The 27,633-nt window shown below is 52.7% G+C and overlaps 2 protein-coding genes across 10 annotated transcripts in view; both read right to left on the reverse strand.

Moving 5' to 3' along the window:
• Positions 1–451: 451 nt before the first annotated feature.
• Positions 452–4,546, reverse strand: MANF (mesencephalic astrocyte derived neurotrophic factor). The gene is made up of 4 exons (XM_030867300.2): positions 4,412–4,546; positions 3,529–3,656; positions 2,371–2,512; positions 452–940 (listed from the first exon to the last, which is right to left on the reverse strand). Exons 1-4 carry the CDS (start codon positions 4,494–4,496, stop codon positions 756–758), a joined length of 540 nt encoding a protein of 179 aa, XP_030723160.2. The 5' UTR covers positions 4,497–4,546; the 3' UTR covers positions 452–755.
• Positions 4,547–5,700: 1,154 nt separating this feature from the next.
• DOCK3 (dedicator of cytokinesis 3) overlaps positions 5,701–27,633 on the reverse strand; it is a 403,879-nt gene continuing 381,946 nt past the window's right edge. For 3 of the 9 annotated variants that reach the window (XM_060308605.1, XM_060308604.1, XM_060308602.1), the window contains 13 exons: positions 26,488–26,654; positions 26,249–26,335; positions 25,591–25,770; positions 24,886–24,969; positions 24,639–24,755; positions 22,817–22,938; positions 21,435–21,573; positions 20,777–20,924; positions 15,372–15,490; positions 14,098–14,185; positions 10,111–10,233; positions 9,494–9,576; positions 5,701–8,665 (listed from right to left, as the gene is read on the reverse strand). In XM_060308605.1, the coding sequence (XP_060164588.1) occupies positions 8,156–8,665; positions 9,494–9,576; positions 10,111–10,233; positions 14,098–14,185; positions 15,372–15,490; positions 20,777–20,924; positions 21,435–21,573; positions 22,817–22,938; positions 24,639–24,755; positions 24,886–24,969; positions 25,591–25,770; positions 26,249–26,335; positions 26,488–26,654 (1,967 nt within the window). In that variant the 3' untranslated portion in view covers positions 5,701–8,155. The remainder of the gene's footprint in view (positions 8,666–9,493; positions 9,577–10,110; positions 10,234–14,097; positions 14,186–15,371; positions 15,491–20,776; positions 20,925–21,434; positions 21,574–22,816; positions 22,939–24,638; positions 24,756–24,885; positions 24,970–25,590; positions 25,771–26,248; positions 26,336–26,487; positions 26,655–27,633) is intronic. The other 6 variants (XM_060308607.1, XM_060308606.1, XM_060308603.1 and 3 more) reach the window with 6 other exon arrangements.

A 27,633-nucleotide genomic window follows, 5' to 3' on the forward strand; every position in this document is an offset into this window, starting at 1 on the left:
CTCTCATCGGCTCTTTGTACAAACCAACTCCTGCCAGTCTTGCAAATTCCCAATTAGGCACCAAAGACTTAGGACTGACACTAGACCACAAACTCAGATGAGCAAGTAGATGGCCAGATCTGGACACTGACTGGTGGAGGTAGCCAGGCCATCAGCATCTTTAGAAATGTGACAGTACTGAACATAGGCAGTTATTGAAGTCATCGTCACAGAAAAGTGCACTAAACCTCAGTCCTGCTCACAGCCAAGCCCCATGTCAGCCCCTCTCATGTAGGTAAGATAGTCCCTGTGGGCTGGGGGTATCAAGCCCAACATTCTCCTTGAGCGACCCTCCGGTCCTGCACAACCCCACGTGCCTCAGTCCCCCTGGCATCTCCAGCACTGACTGGTGGTCGAGGGACAAATGTGAATATACCTGAAAACTCTTTATAAACTGGAAAGCATAAACCGGTGAAATCTTCATTATGGGTAAAACCCAATTTCAGTATTCACTTTAATTCTTCAAAGACAGCTAGAAATTTTCTTCCTTTAATAAAAAAATCCCAGACATACTTTGAAGTCCTAGAGTAAATCGGCAACAGAACAAAGTGAATCCCCCCCAAGGGGGCGCTGTGGACCCAGCATCATCAGGAAAGCTCCAGGCTTCAAGCCTGACTTTGTCAGGAGCCTGCCTAAAAAATAAATTACAAAAAGGCTGTTTGGGACAGACACAGATGAAGTGTTTTTCCCCTCAGGTGCAGCAGGCATCGGGTAGACTACAAATCAGTCCGTGAACTGGCTGCCTTGGGGGCGTATTTAGGCATCAGTTCATTAATCTTCCGGATGTAGTCAGACTTTTCTGCACAGCCTTTGCACGTCTCTCCCCAGTCGTCCAGGATCTTCTTTAGCTCTTTAACTCGAAGCTTCTTCAGGTCTACTGTGCTCAGGTCGATCTGCTTGTCTGGAGAGAGCAGCGAGAATAACCAGCTAGGTGGGAGAACAGCAGACCCCAATAGTCCCGCACATCCAAACCATCCCTTAAAACAAGCAGCCCTACTGATCGCAGGGAGACACATGCAAGTGTGTCAGTGCCCACTGCCCCCAAGAGGGAGAACTAGCCCAGGCCCCTTCACCAGGAAGGTGGGTCTCATGCTGGCAATGTCCACCACAGACATGCAGGTGTCACCAGGGACAGGGATGGAGGCCCTGTGGTCCTTACAGGAGGAACCTTATAGGAGGAATGTGGCTCCCACTCCAAGTGCCTCTTAAACAGTCACAGTGCAGCCCACACCACTGTAGAATAAGAGCTCCAGGGTGACAGAGCAGATAGATCCCCTAGCCTCAACTGCCCAACACAGACCATGGTCGGGCCCTTGAGTTAGAAGCTTACTCTTCCATGACCACTTATGCCCAAAGAGAGACCCTGAGTCATCAGGACTGAACCAGGATCACTCTCAGAAGACCAGTTATCCTTGACACAAGTGGGCGAACACAGCCCTTGGACACTCAATTCACAATAAAATATGTTGGTGCTGTTTAAATTTTACAGAAGAGGACAATGATTCCTGGCCCTGACTCTTTCTGAAGACCTGAACTGTTTTTCCCACCAGAGACTTATTCAGCAAAAGAGATGCTGTGCGCCCATAATCTTGGGCCTTCTCGTTGGGACACAGCCATTCTTTTTTAAAATAATAAAGATCGCTGGACCTTCAGAGCTTGCAGTCAGGACAAGCCTGTTTTTTTTTTTTTTTTTTTGCGGTACGCGGGCCTCTCCCGCTGCGGAGCACAGGCTCCAGACATGCAGGCTCAGTGGCCATGGCTCACGGGCCTAGCTGCTCCGCAGCATGTGGGATCTTCCCTGACCGGGGCACGAACCCGTGTCCCCTGCATCAGCAGGCGGACTCTCAACCACTGCGCCACCAGGGAAGCCCAGGACAAGCCTGTTAAAGGCAAGTCAGACTACATCCCTTCTCTGGCCGAAAACCAACATTCTCATCTTCCCTCAGACTAAAAGCCAAATCTTCACCAACTTGCAAGGCCCTCTGTGACCTGCCCACCCATCTGTCATGCCACTGGTTGCTTTTGCACTGCCTGTTTCCTCTGCCTGAAATGCTCTTCCATTAGTTATGCCCTTGGCTAATCCCCCACCTCCTTCAAAGTTTGCTGAAATGTCACCTCCTCGATGAGGCCTATTCTAACCTCCACCCACCATGATGCAAGGTGAGTCTGTGCACTGCCCCCCGCCCCCACCATTTAACACCACCAACCATGCTGTATAACTCACTCGTGAAGGCTCTAGTTTATCACGTGCCTTCCCCAGCTAGAAAGTAAACTTCATTAATGCCTGAGCAAGGAGTGGGTTCGGTGTTGGTTAAATAAGGCCACACTCACCGTATTTTAGCTCACAGATCTGGCTGTCCTTCTTCTTGAGCTTCTCACAGATCTTCTCCACAGGGATGTGGTGGGCCAGGGGCTTCGACACCTCGTTGATGATCTTGGTGGCTGCATCATCTGTGGCCCCAATGTAGTAGCACTGCAGCAAGAAAGGACAATGGCCTTCAGGAGGTGCCACTTGAGAGCTGTCTCCTCCAAAGCATACTGACATCTGAAAACATCTTCTTTCTCTGCCAGGGCCTCATTTTCCCATGCCCCGCCTGTACTGGCAGTCAGATTCAGTCAGTGTAAACCCCAGGCTCTTAATACACGCTTGGTCCCAGAGCTGACGACAGACACCAGATGAATTTAAAAGTCACCACGGTTCAAACCTTTAAACAGAAAGACAGACAAACCAGAGACTGCCAGGGAAGTTAAAGCTACAAAAGCCATCGTTTCATTAGGGCTCTTGTCCTCAATTCAGCCTTGGCCTACCCTGGGCACACTTTGTAATCTTCTACTACCCTCACACATGCCAAGATTACTCTGGCCTCTGGGCATTCACACTGGCTATTCCCTCTGCCTGGGATGCTCTTCCCCCTTCACAATGATGACCCTTTCTCAGAAAAATTCTTTTTTTTTTTTTTTTTTTCGGTACGCGGGCCTCTCACTGTTGTGGCTCGCCCGTTGCGGAGCACAGGCTCCGGACTCGCAGGCTCAGCGGCCGTGGCTCACGGGCCCAGCCGCTCTGCGGCATGTGGGATCTTCCCAGACCGGGGCACGAACCCGTGTCCCCTGCATCGGCAGGCGGACTCTCAACCACTGCGCCACCAGGGGAGCCCTCAGAAGAATTCTTAACTACTGTCTAAATCAGCACCCACTCATTCCATCCTGGTCCATTTTCTGCATGACACCCATCCCACTGCATCATTTGCCTGTCATTGCTCTCCCCTGGTATTTCCAGTGCCCAGCACACAGTAGGTGCTTAATCAGTACTAAGAGGGTAACATCACAACTGCAGAATACAGAAAGCCCTTCAGTCCCACATTAGTTAACTGACAGAACATCTGGCCTCCTGAATAGACAAGTGGGCAGGGCCTTTTACTGAGAGGCCTGTGAAGCAGAGGGTCAAACACTGGCCAGGGCCAGCTTGGGGAGGGTCAGACAGCTACTCACCAACCGATTCTCTTTGCCTCTTGCTTCACGGCAGAACTTTATAAGTTCTTTTTCAATAGAGGCTGGTGAGAACGTGACATCTCTGTCTTTGAGGTCCTGGTAAAATCTTCCCAGATAAGAAATACAAACTGGAAAAGAGAGGGAAGGGAGATGCTCAGCAATCACCAAGTTGCACCGCAATTCGCCAGGAGGGAACTCCGTCAGCAATTTTAATAGGAGACACGGAGAAAGGTGAGTTTTTCCATCACCGATTTTCTCAGGTGCCCACAGGTAGACAGAACCGCGCTCCGGGTTGCTGGGCCCCCTGGTTCACCCAGGGCATACGGGGAACGAGCATCACCCAATGACCCAAAAAAGGCTCCTCCCTACTTTTTCCATAAAGTTTAAGCCGAGACTGAACACGTGTCCTTGAAATGGACTCACTGTGACCTCATAAATGGACAAACTGGAGGCCGAAGAAAACAGCGATCCAAATGCTGCTCATTTCCAAATACAACACCGAACTCCGAGGTGCGGCTTCGCAACCCCATCAGACAAGGCGCGGTGCCCACGGCCGGCATGGAGCCGGGAGCCCCCTGGCCGGGAGCCTCTGCCCAGTGATGGGAAAGGACCAAAACTCCAGCGTTATCTCAATTTCAGGCCAAGTTTTCTGCACGATCTAGTCCCAGCTTCTTCTCGTCGGACCAATGTTTTGTAGGCCCAGGAAATGTTTTCTAAGAGGCCCGGCGTCGGCCCTTCCTCTGGCGGACCCCTCTGGGGCCGGCCGCCCCCGCCGCCCCCGCCCGTATCAGCCCCTGCCACTGGGCCGCTCAGTGGTTTGGTTAGGTTTGGCAGCGCCGCCGCCAGGCGGGCCACAGCGCACGGACCCCCAACCCCGCAGCACCTTCGCAGTCGCCCGGCCGCAGCGCCCGGCTGCCCGGCAGCACGCTCAGAGCCAGCGCCACCGCCAGCCCGTGCGTGGCCCACATCCTCCTCCACCCGCCGCCGCCGCCGCCGCCGCCACCGCCCGACTACACCGCGCCCGCAGAGCCCCGCTTCCTCCAGGTCCGGGCCGCGCGCCGTGGCTCCCCATTGGTGGGTGCTCTCCGCGCCCTCCCACACACCATGCCTCCATTGGTCCACGCGCCTCGGAGCCCAGACGGGCGGCTCCACGCTGCCCTTCCCCATTGGCTGGTGGCGTCGCCCGCCCTCGGCCCTAGACAGTTGTCGGCTGCTGATTGAACCAGGGCGGCCGGCAGGAAGCGGCCGTGGAGGCGGCGGAAGCGGCTCGGGCCGCCATCTTGGGTAGGTGACCCGGCAGTGGCTGAGGTGGAGTGTTGCTGGCTGAAGTCGGGTTGGGCGCTGTACCGCGCGTGCTGAGTTGGCTTGCGTACCCTCTGTTCTGGGCCCCAAGCTGGCCCGAAAAACCCACGGACCTCCCCGCCCAGGCTCCGAATTGTGGCGCAGGTCAGGGGCTCTGGGGCCAGCCGTAACCCAACAAGGCAGGGACGGCGGGGGGCCGCAGGCGAGGCTCCGAAGAGGTTTTTTTCCCCTTTTACCTTTTTTTAAAGGATCACGTAGGCGGGGGGAACCAGACTTTGGGGAGCCCCTGCGGAGGCTCTGGCGCCTGCGAGGCCGGCGGACCGCGTCCGAATTGCCTCAGCAGCTCAGGCACCCACCCGCTTGAGCCCCGGGTAGCCGGAGCCCGCCTCGCGCGGGCTGTCAGGGGTACCCGGGCCGGGGTGGACAGACTCTGGGCTGGAGGGGCGCCCGTAGGAAAGGCTCTCCTCCGGGCTGCCTTCCCAGAACTCAGAGAGGCACCCGGGCCAGGGTTGGTTGCGTGGCTTTGGGATCAGAAGCATCCCGCCTCAGAGTGGGGAGGTCGGGGGTTCGGAGGCTTGTCCCGCACGCTGGTAAGAGGTGCCCCCCTTTTCCTCACAAGCCTCGGAAGCCTGGCCGAGGTGGCTGGCACGCCGCCTCCTGCTTCCCACTGAGCGCTCAGGGCCCTTGGCTGCCCTCATATCCAGGGCAGGGTTTGGCTCCCTGTCTTTGAAGGCAGGACGTGGGAAAGGTTGGCTTTGCGCTCAGGGCAGAAAGGAGATTTCTATGGGGCTAAAAGGGCTTGGAGCCCAGCGGCAAGGGTTGGAGAGAGGCACTTGCGCTGCTCCCAATTCAGTGAATTCAGCGGCTCAGTGTCAGGTATTCATCTTTAATTCACATCACAGCAGTCAAAGGAGTGGGGAAAGGGGGGAAATAAGGTGGCAGATATTTACATTTAAAATTCACATTACTTGTTGGATTTAGAACATGCTACCACAATATATACAGTAAAATACCTTTTGGGACACCAGTACAAATTTTTTTTTCTTTAACTTTGCTTTCTGGTACAGGTAAGACCATTTTTAAGTCGCTTCTTATTTTAAACATAAATACACAAAAGAAATGGTTAGAAGTTTTCTTATTTTAAATAAGCACAGAATGCCAGAGGTTAAAAACACATTTATATAGGGCTGAATACCAATTGGACATCACACTCTATACATTTTTTGCTCAAATTCCTGTACAAATACACAGCATTCAAATAGGTATTTACAAATAAGCTTGAAAGAATGAAAATCAGTATTTCACAATCTTTTCAGAGGATTCTCATCTCTTGCCTCCCACTTCCCTTCAGACTGGCTGATTCTCCAGTGAAAGGAATTTGGATCATGTCCTTTTCATGGAATTAGGGAAAATGGAGAGGGAAAACAAACTGGGCTCACCCTGTATAAGGCAAGGCCAAATGAACCCACATTCCACTCTCTACCCTCCCATGCCACCAGGTGGAGAAGGTAGATGTTCTTATGTGAGGACTGCCTTGTCCAGGGATTGAGGTTCAGAAGTGCCCTAAAACCTAAATATGTCCTCCTACCTAAGAAATCCAGAGCTAATCCCCGACTGTCACACTTGTGAACACCAGATGGTCCAGGCCTGCCAGGACTGACCCACTCTGCTTGGAGTCACCCTTGAAGTATCAGAAAGGACCCACAATGGTGATAAACACTCCCAGACGCCCTGAAGCTAATGCAGCCCCCCAATCTTTCCTCATAGGTTACTTGCTGGCATTCCTATTAAACAACCTGGCATTTGTTTACAAGTGAAAAATACCCTAACCATGGAGGTCAGATGGGCCAGCAGAAGAGGAACTAGGGGAGAACATACCTGCTCAACAAGGAGAAGGCAGCCGTGGGACCATCACAGTTGTGAATGCAAGCAAATAAATGTTTCGTAGACTTTTTTAAAGTAACTTAGAAGCACCCTGGTAAAATACTATTACCACCCCACCCTATTCCCCCAAATAATAAACCAAGAGGAAAATCGGTGCCCTGACCTGAAAGAGTTTTCTATAAAGACACCACTACCTTCTGCCCAACAGACTGGGGAGGCTGGAGAAACTGCCCTCCTGCCCGCCCTGAACCCTGAGTGGTGGTCCCCACGGGCCTGGAGCTGAGGCCCTGCACTTGGCTACTGGGAGAGGATAATTCAACCTGTGTGGCTCTCTGCTTCTAAGAGGAGAATCCCTCCCACCCTTTTTACCCAGGAGCTTGCTGAGCCTGACCACAAGTCCTCGGGCCTTAGAAGCCTGGCTGGGCAGCCAACCCCACTGCTTGGAGGTAGTGCTGAAAATCCCTGATTCAGGAGCTGATGACAGGCACTCTGGCCACTTCTGAAAGCTTTGAGGATTTCCGGCCCCTGCCACACCCAGCCTCACTCCTGTATCAGCTTGTTTCTCAACACGTGGCTGCCCGGGCCCTGGGGAGGAAGGTGGCGAGGGTAGTCCCTCTGGCGCTATACCCCCACTCAAGCTCCAGAGGATAGGAGATAACCACTGCAGATCCATGCACCAAGGGGGCTCCTGCAGGGCACGGGGTGTATTAAGAGTGGAGAGGGGCAAAGGGTCAGAAATAAAAACGATGGAGGGAAAAATCCAAGGTAGAGTAGGAGGCAGGGCTGGCCCATGGAAGCCTGGCAGTATGCCCTGGGCATGCAGTTAGGCCAGGTCACATGCCTGAGCTGGCAGGTTGGCCTAGCCAGCCTCTCAGTTGCACACTCCTGGATGGAAGAGGGAGCAAGTGGGCAGACATTTGTGCAAAATGGCTTGTAGCCCCCTTGTCCACCGGTGACGTAGTCAATGTGGTCCTTGCAATCCCTGAATACAACCGTGAGCTCTTCTGTCCACACAGCAAAGGAAGAGGTCCCTAGTGCAATTCCCATTCTTCTGTGCATCTCTTCCCTGGAGGGAGGGCCTGGGCTCCTACCCCGCTGGGCCCTGCAAAGCAATTGATTCTGTCTATGCAATATCTCCATATAGCTCCACATGGTCTGGAACTGCAGGAGGAAGAAAGCATCTACTCCACAAAGGAAAAAGGAAAACCCATAGAAATGGAATGTAGAAAATGAAATAAAAAGAGAAGCCACAACCCTTCATGCTGCTGTGGCCTCTGTACATGGCAACACACGAGTTCACGGCAGTAGAATGTAGACTCGGGGTGGTTCTCTCCTGAGTGCCAGGCCTCTCTGGCTCCCTGCGGGGGGACTTGCTTTTCAGACCTGGAGTGGTGGGGCAAGCTGCTCACTGAGGGTGGTGTCCTAGCTGCCTCCCTACCCCTCATTGTTCCCCTCGGCTGTGCTCCCAGGCCATGCGAGCCTGCTCTTCCTTGGTGCTCCCAGGAGGCAGCGAGGCCTTGCGATGCAGGCCCCGAGGCCTCTCGGCCTCCTCACGCAGCAGCACACCCTCGTCGTGCTCCAGGGCCGGCAGGCGGGGGTGGTAGGGCTTGGGTGGCAGCGCAGGTGGGTCCATGGGGTCCTGAGGGATGACACATCCCGGGGCTGAGTGGCTTCGGCACGGCTGGGCCTTGATGGAGTCCAGAACAGCGGACTCAGAGAGGCTGTAGTGGACGGGGAGGTAGGGTGGCTCAAGATCTTCGTCAGCATTCCAGGCCTGGCTCGGCACGGAGTCCATGGTGTCGGTTCGAGGAGGGGCCTCCGAGGAGTGCCCAAAGTTACTCTCGCTTAGGGAAGACACACCGCTGCTGGCACTGCCAGACAGCGTAGAGTTGCTGCCATCCAGGCCCGACTGGGGGCTTGTGGGGGAGGCTGGGATAGGGTGGAGAGGAGACTGCAAAAGAAAAGGTAAAAATGTTAGAATCCCTCTTTCCAAACAGGCTGGCTGGCCCACCATGGGAAGAGAAGACCAAGAGTCTGCTTATTAATGAACTTTAAAATAATCCTCATCAACAGCATGTTTCTTGTTTCATCATCAATCACCCCCTAGCTCTTCCCTGCCCCCAAGCCAGTGGAGCCCCAGAATCACCTGCATTTCTGTGGCTAAAAAATGGCCCTGTCTTGGCTGCTGGGCAGTTGTGCCCCCTGAAGCCATGTCCCAGGCTGCTGGCTGTGGCTCTGGGGTACAGACAGAAGGACTGGGTCATCAGGCCAGTTGGCGAGGGTAGAAAGAACCCTAGTGGGCCATGGACCAGATGAGTGCATTCTGCTGCTAAAATCTGTGACAGTCTTTTCCAATTTGCAGAAAAGTTAATGAGTTTTTCGTAAAGGTCTGGTATCTGATGCTTCTTGCTTTGAGTGGACTCCAGTTTAAAGTGCTCTATGATCCACCACAGGAATGTTTCTTTATGTCTTGAACTGTGGTGTGTTGATAAGTTGGGTGTTGGCAGGGAACCCCCTGGCTTCTCACTGCTCGTTGCTCACATACTCTGGGTACCATGTGTTGCTGTCTCCAGGACCCTCTGACTTCCCTGCCCCCATCACGTTTGTTGCAGGACACATTGGTCATCTGCATCCCAAGTGTGGCTCCGGCCACCCCCAGCTTCAGCCAGGCTGGGATCTCAGGGACAGGAGCAGGAGAGGTAGACCTCAGGTGTCTCAGGGGTGATTCTAGCAGCTGAGATGGCTCCTCTCAGCTGGGGCTGTCACCTTAGTGCATTACCTTGCGCAGGGTCCGGGCTGGGAGGGCCGGGGGGGTGTCACCCAGGGGGTGGTGGAAGGCGTCAAAGTGTAGGGAGTAATGACCTGCAAAGGAAACAGAACCAGAGCCTCAGCTGGGCCCTTCTTGCACTGCACGTCAGCATATCTTGCAGGGCCAACTGGACAGATGTGAGTCTCCTGCAACCCCTCAGCATTGAAGGCCACAGGAAAACCTCTCTTTTCACTGAAGTTCTCCAAAACACAAGCTGCTGGAGTAAAGACACCCATGCCACACAGGAGGTCAAGAGGTCGAGTGCATCAGAGCCCATGGAACAACAGACTGCAGACAGTGGCAGCTCTCAGCCTGCTGCTTGGCGACGACAGGCTGGTGAGTATCATGCTTGGCATGGTCAGTTCTGATGTCTTCAGCCTCCATGGTTGGAAAGGCCTCACTGAGCTCACCTGCTGTGCTTGGAAACCTCACTGACCCCAAAGCCCAGCAGGATCCTTCCTGCGGTGGAGATGTTTTTTCCTTGGCGGAGTCGGCTCATCTTCTCAGCCTGGAGGGCTGTTGCCCTTGCCCGTGAGTAGAATCTGAGACTGGGGACTATCTGGGGGACCCGCTGGAAGTCTTCTTACCATGCAGCAGGCTTCGGGGAGGCACTGGGGGGGCCAGGATGCACCCCGTGTGGGCAGACAGGAAGGGCTGGGCCTCTCGGGCTCCGCTATCCAGGCTCCAGCTGCTGGGGGCTGCTGGCACCGCTGAAGGGTGAAAACAGATGGCATGAAGGGAGGTTACTTCTTGAGCCACCCTCTGAGAGAAGCCTGTTCTACAGCCTATGGCTTCTGCAGGTGCATACTATGTACTCAGCACACGTGGGAGTGGCACGCCAGCTCCTAAGACACAAAACACTGGCCAAGCAAGACACTGTGGCCCACAGGGGACCGTGGTCAGGACAGAAGCCACTTAAGAGGATAGCAACAGAGTGAACTGGTGTCTGAAGAGTACTCAGGATACGGTAAGCGGAGAGAAAGTGCAGCAAGGAGTGAGCGTCTGCAGCCTCCAGGACTTGCCAGGAGGAGAAGAGACAACAGAAGAGGTGAGAAGAGGAGAGTCAAACAGGCTGATGGGACTGCAAAAAGAGAGAGAGAGAGAGAGAGAGAGTGCGAGCGCGCACCTATGGAGAGTCTTACCAAGGTCAGGATTCAGGGATCTCCCATAGCCCTGGCCCAATGGGAAAAGCAGGGAGCAGGATGGACGGGCAGCAGAGACTGCCTCCGTCCACAGCTGGTGCACGGCCAGGGAGTGGGTCCTGCCCCCAAGCTGGCCCCACAAAGAGCCTGTGGTAAGTACAAGCTTTGCCCATCCCTGTTGCTTCTGTGCCCACTGGCTGGGCTTGGGAGGCACAGGGGTTTTCTAGGTAAGGACTGGTATTCACTGTGCCTGCTGGAGGAGAGTCTAAAGCCCGTGAGTCATGGCCCAGGTCCAGCAGGGACCACTGCTTCCAGAGAGGAGGGAGGGCTGTGGAGCCCATGGGTGCTTTGGGGCATGTAGAGAGGCCCAGTTCCTGGCACCCACATGCTATGGATGCAGGGTAGAGTGGGCCCTGGACAAAGGGAAAACACAGGGTGTCCACCTATGGTAAGGAAGAAGTCCAGTGCCAGAATACTGGCCCTTCAGCCACAGCTGGGGTGAGTGACTTTGTAGGAGGGGAGAGGAGAGAAGGAATGGCTGGACCTTGGGGTCTCAGGAGCAGGAGGGGGGCATGTGAATGCTACTGGCCAACTCCTCCTGGAGAACAAATAACACTGACAAGAAATACGCCCTTTCTCTGACAAAGCCAGACAGGCACCAATTCCCTTTTGGGCTCTCCTAGAGAGAGAAGCGGCCTACCCACTGGCTTTGTTCTGAGGCAGTCATAGCTAAAGTGAGCCTGACAAGGCTGGGGTCTGGGTTCTTCCCACTCCAGGTCCTGAGTGGGGAATGCCAGGGCCTAATGGGACCTGAGAGGCTCTGGGAGGGAAGGAGCTAGAGCTTAGCCGTTGAGGAGGATGTGGCCAGGAGGGGTTGGGCCCCGGGTGGTCCAGGGATAAGGTGATGGGTGATGTCCACCCTAGTCCTCCTCACTGGTCAAGAACTGCTGTGGGCTTGCAGCAGAACACAGGGTAGAACTCAATGACCTCAACAGCTTCAGCTCTGAGGAGCATGGCTCAGTCTCATGGGATGGCTGACGGCTGGTGGCAGAAGGGAGGGCGTGGCAGTGATTGGGTAGACAGACACTCAACTGTCCACTGAAAGGAGGAAAGGATTCTGACTCTGGTGAACACCAGGTGGATTCCACCAGAAGGCCTCCTCAGAGAGCCTGAGCCACCCTAAGAACTGAACAGGCCTATTCTCATGTAGGCTTTCCTCAAGACGCAGCATAAGCTTTCTGGTCCTCAGCACTAAGCCTCCCTCTCCCGAAAAGGAGAAGTTCCATCTCCATAAAAAGCCACCAAACCTCACTGAATAAGAAGCTTGGAGGTGGGTCTGGGCAGCTTCCCCAAAGGGGCTCTGACAGCCCAAGATCTCATGTGCACATCTAGACCCCGGAAGAACTGTGGGACTGCAAAAGTTTACCCACAAGGGCCCAAAGGATCTTGCAGGTAGGAACGCTATGAGGGAAGAAAGCTGGCAAGGCTGCAATGGTGTACAAAGGGTACCTGCCTGAGCCCCTCTGTGTGAACCAGAAATCATCAAGCTCGCCCTGTAGCCTGCTGTTGGTGACCAGTGAACTTGTGCCATACAGCACAAGTGCGTTGGGGTTAGTGGAAAATCTAAGATGCACAGACCTATCCTAGGAGAAGAGGGGCAATCCCCACTGTGTCCTGGTCATTTCTCTCTCTCTCTGTTATGGGCCACCACTGGCCTGAGGTCCCCTGTGCACAGCCCACAGCCTCGAGGGCAGGCTTGCCTGGTCTGGGAGTCACTGCCTGGCAAAGAGAGACACATGTAAGTGAGAAGTGGAGTTCTCATGGGACTCAAGATCCCGATGACAAGAGAATGGTGACAAGTATGCACAGTTCCTGCCCTGGAGGACCCAGGTAGAGACTTAGGGAGTTATTACTCTGGCCTATGTGTTCCCCCTAGGCAAATGTCTAGTTTGCTACACACTGAGCACTGGCTTTGTGGCTTAAATGGGCTTGCTCTGGGCTCAGCCTTTGTTCTGAGACAACCCTCTTTCCTTCCCACACCTGGGAGGTGGGCATATCCAGCTTCTTGCTGCAGCTTGGTCTGAAGCCTGAAGCTCTTCTGGGTCCAGTTGGCGTTAAGGTCCTGGTCTGGCCACCAGCACCCAATTGAGCTCTGAGCCCACCTGTGCTTTTGGCTAGATCTGTGATTGCTCCACAACTCAGGTAAAGAGAAGCCACTGTGGATTCTGGCCCTCAAGGCCAAAAGGGCACTCTGTTTTGGGGCACAGGTGCAGGGGTCCAGGTAAGCCGCATGTTTTAGGGATGTGCAACCTTGAGGCTAGGAAGGCATCTTCAGCCAGAATCTCCATGCCCTTTGTGGTTGAGTACCCGGTGCCGATGCCTACCAGGCACTGAGGTCATGGACCCCGTGCGTGGTCTCCTTAAAGAGGACAGAGAGGCATATCCTCCATGATGAGCAAGGGAGGAACAATGACAGTGAGAACAGCAGACAGTACTTGGTGAAGAGGTGCAATGATGACATGACAACAGCTTTGGAGGGACATGTTCTGATGGGACAGCAGGTTGTATTGCTGGGGACTAAGTGTGCCCTAAACTCCAACAGATGGAGGAGAGGGGAGGGGAACCTACAGGGAGCGGGCTGACATGGGCCGGTTCTGTGTGGCAGGTAGGCTTAGCATAGTCCCCACACAGGTACTGTTCTATGTTAAATGAACTCAGGTCTCCATGTTTGGGCCGGGGTCATATGGGTCCAAGTCTGGTTCTTCCTTCAGCTTGCTAGAGCAGAACATAGGGTAAAACTCCACTATCTATAAACAGCCTCTGTTCTAAGTATTGCCTAGTCTCATAGTATAGTTGTTGGACTTGCAATGTGTAAAAAATGGACTCACAGCAGCTGCAGGCCAGAGCGGCTATAGGAGGAACTGAAGTCCCTTGGACAGGACTGTCTCTGGGAAACTCACTTTGCCATGGCCTGTCCTTCCCATTATTCTGGGGTACATGCTTGGCCACAGGCCTGTTCTGAGCAACAAGGAGAGGTCCTCGTGGGCCCAAGTTGAGAGGGACCAAAGGGGCCACAGGGCCTGCTGAATTCTGGGGCTGGTCGGGAGGAGCCCCGGGGAGTGGCTGCCCACCATTTGCATACGGCAGCCCAAGTTTTCGTAAAGGTGGGCTCAGGGCAGGTGGCAGCTGGGGCTTCTCAGAGGGTGGGTCCTGGGGAGGGAGAGATACAAACAAACAGGATCCAAACCTTAGCATCAAGCCAGACGTGGGTTAAATAGTGAACACAGGAACTGGTCAGGACTCTGGACAGATAGACTGGCCTGGGCGTTACAGTGTGGCTCAGCCTTGGCCAGCTGGTGCTCAGGGACAAGAGTCAGACGCTCAGGATGGGGATAAACATGGGATGAGGCCACCTGGGAAAGGGAATTATACCTTTTTCAGCCACAGACAGATTGGGATCACTGCAGGGTTTGCAGGCTCCAACCACTTGCTGGAACAGGGCCCGCTGGAAGTTTGGCAGCTGAGGGAAGGAGAAAAACATCAAAGAGTGAAAACAACCAGTTACACCTTGGGGGCAGTGTTGTGGGCCACGGGAGCCAGGATATTCCAGGATCAGATGGAAAAATCAAAGCAGTGGTACAGCTCATGCTTGAGATGTGTTGAGAACATCAGGCCAGCTGGAAAACTATCCACGCTATCTGGCTCTGAGTCCTGCCATGTGCAGTGTTTGAGGGTCCACCCTCCAGTGTCTCCCTGGGCTCCAGGTTGTCCTGTACATGGCCAAGAAAAAGGACACAGGCACCCGAGGGTATCTAACTGTAGCCTTCTGTCCTGCCAAGGAGACCCACTGGTAGAAAGGATTTAGGGACCCCTTTCACCCCTGAGCACTGGCAGGTTTAGTCTCCTGGAGATGCCCCACATGCACAGGCCCATGTGAGCACTGAGGGTAGGGAAAGGGAAGCACTCAAGCCCAAAGTCACAGACAGGACCTACTGTTCTGATGGGCAGCTGCCAGGCAGACCTGCTCCTTCCACCTGGCAGGGCTGACCAGGCACAGAGAGGTACTGCTGGGAAAGTCCTGGCACTCTGGGACTAGGTAACAGTTGTTTGGAGGTGACTTTCATGGACCCTGACAGAAGGGCAGGGAAGACTGGATAGGAGGGGAAGGAGCTAATCCCTGCAGCTTCTTGTTCAAGGGCCCCATATAGGATATTTGGAGAGCTGTGCAAATGGTGTGGAGAGTAGTCCCAGCGGGTAGAGAGGGGCTTCAGGTGGATGGATGGATGGATGGATGGATGAAAGAGGCAGAGTTTGCCCCAGTGAGGATGTCCTTCACACACACAGGGAAGAAGGCCATTTTCTAGACCCACGTCCACCACTGCCTTCTTGGGACAGAAAATAACCAATTTTCTCTGCCAGACTGTTTATAGATGAGGAGTCCAGGAGGCTGGCCAGAAGGATAGAGAGCCACACAAACAATGGTGGTTCCAACCCTGCCACCACTCTACCCACAGCTGTACTCCATCTGGACTGCTGGTCCTCACATTCGCTGCAGTTCCCATCTAGGAGCCCAGCAGCCTTCTGAGGGTCTTATGGCAGAATGAGGGAGGCACGAAGGACAGTGCAGAAAGCCTAGCAAGTGCAACGAGGGAAGCCCAGGCCAACACACTTGCAGCAAAGGGCAGTCAGTAGGCTGGCTCCATTACCTGTCCGTTCTCCAGGATGGCTGCTGGATACATGGCACTGCTTGGGCGATCCCGGTGTGTGGGCAGCAGCAACATCATTTCCCGGGCATGGCGGTACTTATCTGGCAGAGAGGGAGAGCCTGTAACCAAGTGAGAACAATCACGCACAGATGACAAGCCACAGATGGAGGGCCCAGAGGGCAGGCATCCTTGGGGCCAAGGAACCAGGGTGGTGTCCCCTTGCCGTTGGGGTGAGGATGAACTCAGCAAGCACAGGAGGAATGAAGCAGAGCCTGGTGGTTAGATGGTGGCGGGGGCTGCACCTGGCATCCCAGCCAAGGCACACATACTACAACCTGGGGCAATGCAGACTCCCGACAGCGCCCTCACCATGCTCAGAGGCAGATCATGAGGAGAGCTGGGGACTGGAGCTGGGGCCCTAGGGGCCCTCTGCATCCAGCACTCTTGGGAGATGGGTGTGGCCTGGATGCTGAGCTCTCTCAGGGGGCCCAGGAATGGGCCCAGGCCAGCTTGCAATGGAGCCATCACACAGAAACAGACACACTCAGATAACACAGCAGCACAGTTCTTACTTGACACACTGTTTCTACACACTTACCTTCTCCAGACACCACTGGCCCTGTTCCCAGATGGCTCCCTACCACCTTTTCCCAGATTCCAAGCCTCCAGTGCCTGGCCTCTGCCTTCCTGGCCATCCTACTGCAGACCCAGCCAGACTGGCTGGGGGCCCAGGGCCCTGCACACAGGGGGCTCTCCAGGGTTTCTAAGACTTGCCCTTCAGTGAACTCGGGAGTCATGGAGCTATGTGGGTCTTTAACCCAGGCTCTTGAGTTGACTTGGTTCTTGCCCTTCTCTTGTGAGACCTCCTCTGGCCTGAGGGGCTGTTATGGAGACCAGATGTGGTGTGGCTTAGTCCCCATTGATGCAGGCCACAGCTATGGGCCCAGGAACCTGTCAACCAATGGTCCTCAAGGGGACCTTCCACAGAAGTAGTGAGAATAAACTTGCAGGCTTCCCTTGGGAAGATATAATTTAGAAGGCCCTCCAAACGTGTATCACTCATTGTGCCAAACACCAGCACATCCATGTCAAACTAGTGGGAGGGTCACCTGGATCCCAGTGCCCCCTACTTGCCCACTGGCAGCTTGGCAGCCTCTGGCTGATTCAAGTGGTTGAAACCCCTCTCCGTGGTGTTTTCTTAGTGAGGCTCCATCTGAGAGGTGAACCTGCAGCTCAGGAGGCTGTGTGTCCCTGAAAAACAGGGTCTCTGAACCTTCCTGTGAGTGTGCCGTCCAAGCACTGTCAGGGTACAACTAAAAAAGGTCTTCTGCAGCCAGGCGTTCTTGAGATATGCCTCTTGTACTAATTTTAGTCCAAGGAGATGAGGCTTAAATATGTTGAAGAAGTCAGTATATTAAAAACAAGTAAGGCAATTATTATTTAAGTAAACTTCTTCCACAGCTGGTCTGAGCGATACTGTTTATAGAACCTCAGGGCTGGCTCTAAGACCTAGTTTTAAAAATATCCTTCACTGATAAGGGAATGAGTAAAGTATGCTTTTTTAAAAAACTAGGCCTGAATTGCTACTATTTGGTGATTTTTTCACTTACATCAATATTTCCTTTTAGAACTTATGCTCTGAGGCAACCTCAAAAAGATGGCTGTGTAAAGAAAAAAGGAAAAGGGCTCCTAATCCCACTGGTTTCTATCGTGCCTTTCCAGCAAGAAACTCTGAATGCTCCCTGGGTCCTGCTGGCCACATCTCTGGACAGGGGTACCCCCAGCTTGGTGTGCACAGAGACATAGCCCCTTTATACCAACTCAGTTACATCAAACTCATATCTAATACCCATCCCGCACCAGGCATGTGGTTGGAACATGGTGTACCGCCTTGCTCAGCTTGGCCATGGTCCCTCACCTCATGGAGCTCACAGTCTGGCTCACCAGGCCAACCCCAGATCTGCACACTCAATATCCTGATACATGTTGCAGGGCTAGGATGGAGGGACAGCAGCCTGCAGGCCCCAGGGGCTATGCTGAGGATTTGTACCCATGTTATGGAGGCCTCTCTGGTGCGAAAACAAAAGAGTGCTCTGTGCTACCACGAGATTTTCTAACTCTTTCATCTTACTTCCTGCCCACTGTTGTCTTCCCTGGGCAGCCAGGGCAGCCATTGTAGGAGAGAGTGATGGCTACTTTTCATGAAAACATTTAAACACCACAAGGGCTTTTGTGTCACAGGACTTTTGAACTACTTCAGTTGTAGTCTGGTAAACCCCAGGGGGGCTAAGTCCCAGCATGACTGAGTTATTCAAGGAGGATCAATCAAAATCTCCATGTTTCCTAGCCCCACTCAGCCTTTTGACCACCAGGGGGCGCTGCGGACGTAAAGAGTTTAGACTATGCCTTGCAGGCCATTCAACTTGAAGGTTTCCAAAGCAACAAGAACCACAGCAGAGTGTCAATGGGCACGGCAAGGAAGGCTATTGGTGACATGACCACTCCTGGGAGTGGGGAAAGTGACTCCAATGCAAAGGAGTCTCCAGAACACTCTCCATGAAAGCCTTCCCCTCATCCGTAACATCAGACACAAACCCCAGAGTGGGCCATTCTGTTTCTTCGGTGACCCCAGTGCATCTACTACTTCACCTCCCACATTTATCTAAAAATATCAGTCTTCCTGTATGACACCAGGTCACAGTCTGTATCTTCTCTCACATGTGGGCCTGACACATGCTGGGCCCATGGTTTTCTCCAGATGGGCCTACACATGGATTGCATGGATGTTGTAGCCTAGAAGTGACTTCCTGCTCTTTCTTAATAGCCTCTGCTCTTATCACGATTCCCCGCTTTGGGCCCAGTTCTATTTAACCATTTTGTTCACTTTTATACTTCATATCTACTCCAGAAAAGGAGGGAGCTCCTATCAGCCTTTCATTATATGATACTCTAGAGTTTGACCATCATGATAGCTTACCTCCAGAGATGGCGACCATCAATGCCTTCCCTCCCAAAACGCACATGCCACTCCTCACATCATGAGGTGCAGTCTTATTCCACACCCTGGTATTTGGGTTGGCCTTAGTGACTTGATTAACCAACAGAATGTGGCAAAAGGGATGTTCTGGGACTTCCAAGGCTGGGTAATAAGAAGTCTTGCAGCTTTTGCCTGGGTGTCTTGGAATGCTTGCTCTGGGGAAAATCGGTTGCATGCTGTGAGAAGCTCAAGCTACAGAGAGAGGTCATACGTAGGAACTCAGGTTGACAGCCCCAGCTGAGCTCCCGGCTGACAGGTACTATCACCTGCCAGCCACGTGAGCGAGGCATCTTGGATGTCCAGCCTAGTTGAGTCTTGAGATGATTCCAGCCCCCAGTGACATCTGACTGCAAGCTCATGAGAGACTGCAAACTGAGAATTGCTCAGTGAGCCCTGTTAACCCACAGAATCACGCAAGATGATAATAAATTGTGGTTTTAAGTCGCTAAGTTTTGGTGGGTGGTTTATTATGCAGCAATTGATAACCAAGCCATTTGAAATAAAAAGAGATCACTTCCAAACAGGGAGAACATAACTTCTCTCTATTCAACTCTGAGGGTGTAAGAGCAACGCAGACTTCTTACTGAGCACTCGTAAAAGCTTGATGAGGGAATAGATTAGTATATCGTTAGCTGGAAGGACAAACGTGGTACCAGAAAGACTGTGAGGTCCCTGATGGCGTCTTTGTCCTCTTTAGGGCACCGAGTACCAGGCACTGCCTAGGGGAAGTGTCTGAGCAATGTCAGAGTGAAGTGAGTTAAAATGTCCATCCTTTGCTGCCTCTGTTTTTATCGATAATCATGGTTCAGAGATCTGACTTCAGCAAGAATACCCAGCTACAGACTTAGATATGGCTGAGTATATCTTAGAGAGTGTTCAGGTTAGGAAAAAACCCACACAACAGATTAGATTACAAAATCTGTTTCTGCAGCTCTATTCAGGAGCATTACCTTAAGACACTGCAAATGCTAACCTCCACTACAGAAGTCATGGCTGACTTATCAGGGTTTCCTTCCTTTTTATTCTCCAAACCATCTTTTGACATACCTTCTTTATAGCACAAATCACTGTTGCTTCTCTATGTTTGCAGCCCTCACATACTGACAAATCTTCAACATGCACCCATTTGTTGGATCATTTTTCTTCTTTAACACTAGAAATACCTGCTTCCAAATGCTGGCTCCCCTTTTTTGAGTGCCTTGGTCCATGTTAGGGAGGCAATCATGGAAGTGGAATGGGCATCAGACTGATGGCTGGCAAGTGTAAAGACTCAAACTCCAAAATCAGCTTGGCCACAAACTGGTTGGATGGCCTTAAGCCCCTCTCACTGGACCTGTTTCCTCCACAGGGAATGAGGGGTTGGGCTGGATGCTTCAGGTGAAAGTCTGTACTCTGCCTGTTGCAGCCTTACCCCCCTTCTGCTGTCTGCTGAGGCTTTTCCCAGTTGGCCACTGCATCTCTCTCTCCATCACTGCTACTGTGGGCCTTTCAGGTTTGCGTGCTATGAAAGAAAAGGTTTTTTTTTTTTCCCTCAACGACCCTCTATGTCATACATTTGTGCTATTTCTGTTTATCTTCATAATAATGAGAAGAACAAAGAGACTCCACCCCTCTGAAGCCTGGAAGCAACAGCCAGTGACCAGCTCACCACTCTCTTCTGCTACTATTCTGCACAGCCAACCCTGGGAAGTGCTAGGTTTTAGTCACCATAGCTAATTTCCATTCCACTGTGAATGCTTCTATCTAAAAGGACAGAGAATCAAATTTTACTGCAGGAATTAGAATCAGAATGTGAAAAAGATGCTGGCTCAGAACAATATTTATTCAACTGAAGAAGAAATCAAGCAATAATTGGCAAAGTTAATAGCTTTTTACAGAGCCATCTCTCCTGATTAACACTTTCCCAACTGAACAAAGATTTTTTGGCTGTTGTTACCGTTTATAATAATATTTTCCAGGGTTAATTTTAGTCTTCAAATTTAATTTTCATACTTTTTCATCATGTTTGATTATTCAAGACAAAACTCACTTTTGCCTTAACTTTGAGCTTTATTCTTGCAAACACTTCAATGGAAAAGAACTGAGCTTTCCCCTAGGCTGTGTGTCCTCTTACTGAGGTGGAGATGCGATGGCTAGCTACCTTGGTGGCAGCATAGCTGCAACCACTGCTCCGAGCAGGGTCTGAGGCCAGCAAGAGAAAAAGATTTGGAGGTAGGACCCCTCGAGTCCTTGGTACTAAAAGCGCAGGTGAGCATTCTCTAAGTCACAGGGCCACTTTCAAAGACATAGCCACAGATGAGAGGAGGACAAGTGGGGCCCATGAGTCTCTCTCCTCTCCCTTCTGCAAGCAGCGCCCTGCCATCCTTACCTCGGGCACTGGAAGGGGCAGAGGTAATCATCTGGGATGGTGCTGAGTGAGTGGAACTCAGGCTGGAGGAAGAAGGGCTTGCCTGGGACGAGGACAGAACAGAGACGTTGGTGACTGAGCCCTGGTACCTGGGGTTGGGATACGCGAGCTGCAAAGGGAGAAAAATTAGCAGGATAGAGGTCTGAATGGCCAGGATTGTAGACTGGCCCAGAGTTGGCTTCTTCATGCCATGAGGTGCCCAGACCCAGTGTCTGATACTGTACCCTTGCCCTGATGGAGGACCGGCTGATGGCCAGCACTAAGGGTCACCTATAACCCCAAAGAAGCAGGGCTGCTGGGTAGACTCTAGTGATGGTGCCCATGGAGGAAGCAGGACTTAGCCATCAGGAATGCCAGGAAGGAAGGCAATCTGTCAGAGGAGCTTTCCCATGGGATCTCTAAGAGTAGCCAGGACTGAAGCTAGATTTCCTTCTTGGGAAAGAAGGCCTGGGAAGTGCAACATGGGATGGTGTGGAGGGAAGGCAGTTTTGCCATAGCTCTGGGTGTTCTGAATTCAGGAACAAGAGAACTAGGCAGGGATGCCAGTCCTCAGGCCAGCAGAGAGGTGAATCCTCTAGGTATGGTGCCCTGGCCCATTCTCCCTGGACAGTTCTTGTACCTGCATGTGATGGTACAGGTCCTCAGGAGCCTCGCCCATGGAGCTGTCACCCAACATCACCACGTTTCCAGCTTCGCTAGATGTGTGTGAGGAGAGAGAGGATGATGAATGGCGGCCGGTCCCCATCAAGTTCATGGGGCTGTGAACAAGAGTGGGAGATAGGGAGGAGTCAGGTCTGGAGCTGAGACATTTTGCTAGGTGGTGAGAGGGAGAGTCATGGATGTGTATAAAACAGCCATCCCCAAGCCTTAGCCATCACTGGTTTGGATGGTTCCATAGCCAATGCTCATACCCATCTGAGGCCTGCAGCAGTCTTGAACCCCACCAGAGGCCCCTAGTCTGGGAGGGCCAACGGTAGCTTGGCATAGCCTTGACCTAGAGTTAAATGGTTTATGGCCACTCAGTCTGATGACATCACCAGTGTCGCAGGAGGAATGAGAGATATGCTGAATCAGGTCAAGGATCCCAGGTCCTCCTTGCTATGGGGTGTTTACCTGAGCCAGTACCTACACCCGGATAGGATCTGCTCCTAGGTCAGGGTATCTTCCTGGTTTGGGGAAGCTATCGAAATAGCTGGCTGTGAACCATCTGCTGGCCTCCTTCCATCTCTGTGGCCACAGGCTTGCCAACAGTTCTCTTCTATCAGTTCTAGGCAGCCCCCCATTCATTCATTCCTTCTTATTTGCTGAGTACCCTCTGTGCTGACTTGCTGCTCACATTGGAAAACAAAGCCAAGTGAGGGCTCCTCTCCAGGGTCATCCCCTGGCCTGGGCTTCCTGCCCTGGAGACTTGAAGTCTCCCCAGTGGAGCCCTGGCGACCAGGACTCCTGAGTGCAGAGCAGGGACGCCTTGATGTTCACATCACCATGTTGTCCTCTTCCTTAAAACCAACTGGTGATCCTCATTCACCCTGGGATCAAGTCCAAAGGCCTGAATGAAGCGAGCCCATCCAGAGCTGGTCCTGGCCCTCTTCCATGCCCTGGAATCCTGCATTCCAGCCACTTGGCTCTCCCTGTAGTGCTGAGCAGACTGGCTTGCTCATATCTTGAGGTGTCTGCACATGTTAGTGAGTTTGCCCGGATCTTGCTCCATCACCTTCCTAACACCAACTCTTTTCTGCGCAGCAAACTTCTACTTACCCTTCAAGACTTACCCCAAATGCCCCCTCCTCCGTGTTCCCACAATACCATGTATACTCCTCTGTCACCCAGGATGACTGGATGCAGAGTGTAGATCCTGTAGCAGGAGCTGTGTGTTTGCTGTGCACATGGGTAAGAGGGCATGTGCGTACACACAAGCACTATTTTGGACTTCCTTGCTCTGATCTTTGACATTCAGACTTACCTTTGTGGAGGGGACCCTCCTCAGCCCTAAAGCCATACCTGTGCCGGTGGGTCATCTTGATGTTCTCTGGGCTCATGGGGCTATGGGATGCTAGGACATTTCCCCGTGGGGTGCTGGTGCCTGAACATGCAGGACTTAGCTTGTCCAAACCCGGAAACTCCTGTTGAGAAACGAATGCCCCTTCATAATAAATAATTAAGAATAAAAAAGTAATTAAGAGGTGAGAGGGAAAAGCAGGCTGGTGGCAGGAATGTAAATGAAAAAAAAATCATATACTGTTGGCTGAACCTGAACTACTACTGGCTTCTTTTGGGCAGTGACCCCTTCACGACCAAAGCACCCTCCTAACCACACCACAGCCTGGGGAAGAGGCTGTGAGGCCTAGGTCAACCCACTAAGAGCACATCTGGAGTAGGCTGAGGTTGGTCTGAGTTCACAAGAGTGTGTTAACAGGCATTTATCACTATAGAAAAAGTAGAACAAGAGCTGGGAAACAGGAGAGGAAGAGCTGATTATCATCTGTCAGACAGTGGACACCTCTTACATAAGAACTGGAGTTGGGTTTTATTGGATTGCTAAATGGCCCAGCTCTCAGTGACCTCGGTTAAGTTGTCTGTGACACAGTCTATGGGGAGACAGGACACAAAATCCTGATGCAAGTAATTAGAAAACAGTACAGTTCTATTTTTGCATAATTAAGTATGTAGACATCTTGGCAGAAACTTTTGATCCCAAATCCTCCTGGGTGACAGCACATTGGTTTGAGTCCCTATTTGTGACTCTGAGGAAACAAAGCACAACTGTCCAGGTTTCCTGAAGTCCTTCACAATCTGTGGGCCTTAGGTGCACTGGGAATGTTTCTGAGCTTGCCCTGAAGAAGCAGGAGGTTTTCCACTCCCTTCTTCCAAAGCAAGCAGAAGGCTGAAATGTGCTTCTGCAGCTGGAGAGGACACCTCCATGTATGCCCTGGAGACCCTGAGGTATGTGGGTGAGCATTTTGTGCCTTTTCCTGCAGTGACCTGACAGCCTGCATGCTAGAGAGCTCCCCCAGTGGCCAGGCTCTAGCTTGCCTGGCTCACCTGCTGTGATGGGGAAGTTCACACACAGAGAGACCAGAAGTTTGTGCTCAATACCACCTGAAGCCTGCTCTCAGCCAGACAGCATTCCCTGTAAGACCCCTGGAGGGAAACTAGCCCCGGAATACAGGCCCTGCTTCTGCTTGTGTGCATCAGTCCTTGGGTCAAGCCCTGCCATGGAGACCTAGGAGGCAGGTCAGAGTCAGGGAGATCTTCTGGGGCCTGGGCCAGCCCCAGAACCTGCCTGACCCTTCTAAGAGAGGCCAGTACAAAAGTACTGCCCAGCCTAGGCTTTCTCAGATGTAAGCCTGGGTCATCAGACATGATGGAGGAAGAGGGAGGGAAGGGAGGCAGGGGGTTAAAGAGGCAGGGGAAAGAGAGGGGAAAGAGGGAGAGGGAGGAGAGAAGACTGGCTCAGGCTATGCCTTACCTCTGTAGGTTCTTGGGATGAAAAATATCTCCAAAGAGATCCCTGCATGTGGGCCGTAAACTTTTCCTCCTCATATGAAAACCTCTCTTCACCAGCACAGTGCATTCAAGGACATTCTCTGTCCTTGAATATGACTCCTTCTTAGGGAGGAAGTGAATAAGAGGATACTGGGTGTCCTTCCCCTGGCTAGAGCACCCACCTCTGCCTCCTGCTATCCTGGGGTGGGAACAGCTTTTCCTTCATGTTCGCCTCTCCAGCCTCTCTTCCCACCCCACTTCCTTTAGCTTGCTGCACAGGTCTGGAGGAAGTGACACCTGTGATACTGCAGCAGGAACAGGACAGGGATCAGCTTACATGGTAGAGACTGGCCCGCATCATCTGGAACTGATCAATCAGCTTCTTATGCAGAGGGCGCATTTCTGGGTGCACGAACTTCTCATGAACTGCCAGCCCGACTCCAAGAACATGAACCTAGTAGGGTGATAGACAACACTACTCCGTTAGCCAAGGAGCAGACCTTGGGTGCTGCAGCTATCCAGCTATCGTGTGGTGCCTAGCCTTTCCCTCCTAGACACTGGCCTCCAACCCTGGCAAGACATACCTGCTCTTGCATGAGTTCCTTGAGCTGAGTGATCTTCTCAGCATCTCCTGGGTGCTTGGTGATGTAATCGTTATCAAAGAAGGCCTGTGAAAGAAAAGGCCAAGTCAGGAAGACTCTTCCCAGGGCTACTACTAAGAGTCTGAAGGTGCCACCTGAAAGGTAGCCGGGCTGCCTCCTAGCAGGTACACACACCAACGTACCTCTAGCTTGGCCTGCTTGAACCTCCAGCAATCACAGATGTGTTTTTTTGTGTCTTAAGAAGGACCAAAGGTGACCAAGTAATCTAAGCCTGAATGCTGGTCTCAGCCCCTCATGGAGCCTTGCTGGCTTGGGTAGGGCAGGCAGGGCTGGTGGCCAGGGTGAGGGGACTAGTCTCTTAGCGAGCCCACAACTCACTTCTCGTGAAGGGCTGGGCTCTCAGGCTCCTCTTGGAGGCCACTTAATATCCTTCCATCATCAGATGGATTACCCATCTGTCAGAGTTCAGAGAATGAAAAGGAAGAAAAGGCCCCATCAGAGAGGGGGAACAATGGAAACAGGGAGTGGCAGGGAGCTTAAAGCTTCATCCCAGGACCATCCTTGGTCAGCTGAGGCACAGCCAGGAGAGGGCTTGTTGAGAAGGCTTCCCTAAGAGGCTGGAATCTCAAGGAGAGGCGCCTGAGAACTGCTTTCCCAGCCAGGGTTTAGTCTGGGACCCCAGCTCACCTCTTGGTAGCGTGCAATGCCTCCGTTGACAGCGGCGTCAATGACGCCATTCAGGCACATGCTGAGCAGGTTGATGTTGCCATGCACCTGCTTGTGCTGATACTGGCTGATCAGGGCCCGCAGCTCCTGGTTCTTATTCTCAACCACTTGGATGGCATTCTCCAGGGGGCTCACCTCCACCTGGGGGCACACAGCAATGGTGTCATCCCAGGCACAATGTCAACCCCTCCCTCATCACAGTCCTGACAGCAGGGATCTGTGACCTGTGATTCTGATTCCCCGCCCTTGTTCCTGTGGAGTTGGGACTCCCTGAGCCCTTTCTAATTTCCTCTTCTAACCTGTAGGCACTTAGAAGTACAGTAAACAGAGAAGAGCACCAGTTCTGAAGTCAGAGGTCTCTGGCTTCCTGAACTTCAGAGAATAGTTTCTGCATTCACAAATTGTGAGAAAAAAAATACCTGGTGCCTAAGGGTGTTGTGAATATTAAATGAGAGAACGAAGGTGCACAAAGCCTCCAGCAAAGGACTGCCTGTAGCAGCCTAGGCCAGGCAGGCGGCCTAAGCACTCTTTCTCTCTCTTCAGTCCTTAGAGAAAGGCCCCCAAAGCAAGAACTGAGGAAGCAGCTGTGAAAATGAGCCCCATCTGAAATGTGTCTCACCAGCTCCCTCCTCTCCACTTCGAACCACCGAGAGATGCCAGGCAAGCTGTGGGTCAGGGTCAGCGTGGTACGCTCGATCCACAGGCTCTGCAGGGAAGGCACAGGTAGGTTTAGGCCATTAAGTGATTTTTACCATGCCCTGCCTGCCCGAAGGGTGAGACACTGATGAGCTCCTGAGAATGTGGGGCTTGCCCCGGCCTCGCTATAAGCACTGCCCCCACTTCCCTAGATTTGTTCACCTTGAATTCATTCTCCTTGTCCTTGGGGCCTTTGTGAAAAGGCCTGTCGTACCGGAACTTCCTCACATTGTTGACGCGGTAGAAGCTCTTGACGCGATCTGGGACCCTGTCCATCTGCAGGACGTCCACATAATCTGGAATGGGCGTCACTGCATAGATCTGCAAGTCTGGGCAGGAAGTGAAGGAGAAACCCAGAGAGACTGAAAGAGAGATGGACCTGAGTGGCTGACCCCTGTCATCCCCCCAAAGGAGAGAGGAACACCACAGCCCCTGTTCCCTACTGGCAGCAGCAGCATTTCAAGAGGCAGATCAGACCCAAACACAGACCGAATCTCCCTAACTGCCCCTCTCCCTGCTCCAGCAGTCAGTCTCCTGAGCACGCAGCCAAGGTGAGATGTCAACAGCTAGGTGTTTTCCAGTGCCCCTTTAAGAAAGAAGGGAAAGGGGTCAGGAGAATGCAGGTGCCCATCCCACAGAATGAAAAAGCTGCAAGAGCCTGGGTCTGCCCACTGTGGGTAAACTGTATTTACTGCAAAACAACATTTTAACAAAGTACTCTTTGGGATCTCTGTGGTGAGATAACATATGGGAGTCTACCTGCCCTCCTCTCTCTGGAACAAGCTTGTTACAGTCATGGCAACCGTCATGAGGTGTTCAAGGAAGCTGTGTGTGGGGAATGAGGGGCAGGCCAGTGTTTGCATTCAGACTTCCAAGTGCCTCAGACCCCCCGTCTCCGCCCCCATCCACAGAGCTGTGCCTCCGTCCTGCTGGCAAAGGCTCTGGGTAACAACAGATGCACGTGGGAGTAGAGCAGGACACAGAAGTGGAGTATCCCTGCAGCAAGAGTCCACAGTGATTGCTGCTGGCTGCCTAGGCAGACCCTTCATATGGCAGGGTGGGGACTCAGGTGCTGGCAGCAGCCAACCAGAGGGATAAAGGTCCCCCTGAAGTTCAGCTGATGACCAGGCCCCCATGGCTAAGGGCATGCCACGGCCCCTCTGTGAAGCACGAGTGCCCTGCTAAGTGTCAGTCAGTAACGAGAACACACTCTGCTTCAGGACTTACAGGTAACCTGGCCTGTATGGCCAAGGACATGGCAGAGGGGTAGCTGAGTGGGTGGGCCTCACCTCCCAGGATCCCAGCCCT

The sequence above is a fragment of the Globicephala melas genome, chromosome 11 (assembly GCF_963455315.2).
Source record: "Globicephala melas chromosome 11, mGloMel1.2, whole genome shotgun sequence".
Lineage (NCBI taxonomy): Eukaryota > Metazoa > Chordata > Mammalia > Artiodactyla > Delphinidae > Globicephala > Globicephala melas.

Excerpts from the sequence above, each read along its gene's own strand:
- MANF (XM_030867300.2), bottom strand. The coding sequence starts at position 4,496 with ATGTGGGCCACGCACGGGCTGGCGGTGGCGCTGGCTCTGAGCGTGCTG. Across the intron at positions 2,513-3,528 it reads GAGGCAAAGAGAATCGGTTG|TGCTACTACATTGGGGCCAC; the intron begins GTGAGTAGCTGT and ends TTCTTGCTGCAG. Across the intron at positions 941-2,370 it reads GATCTGTGAGCTAAAATACG|ACAAGCAGATCGACCTGAGC; the intron begins GTGAGTGTGGCC and ends TGCTCTCTCCAG.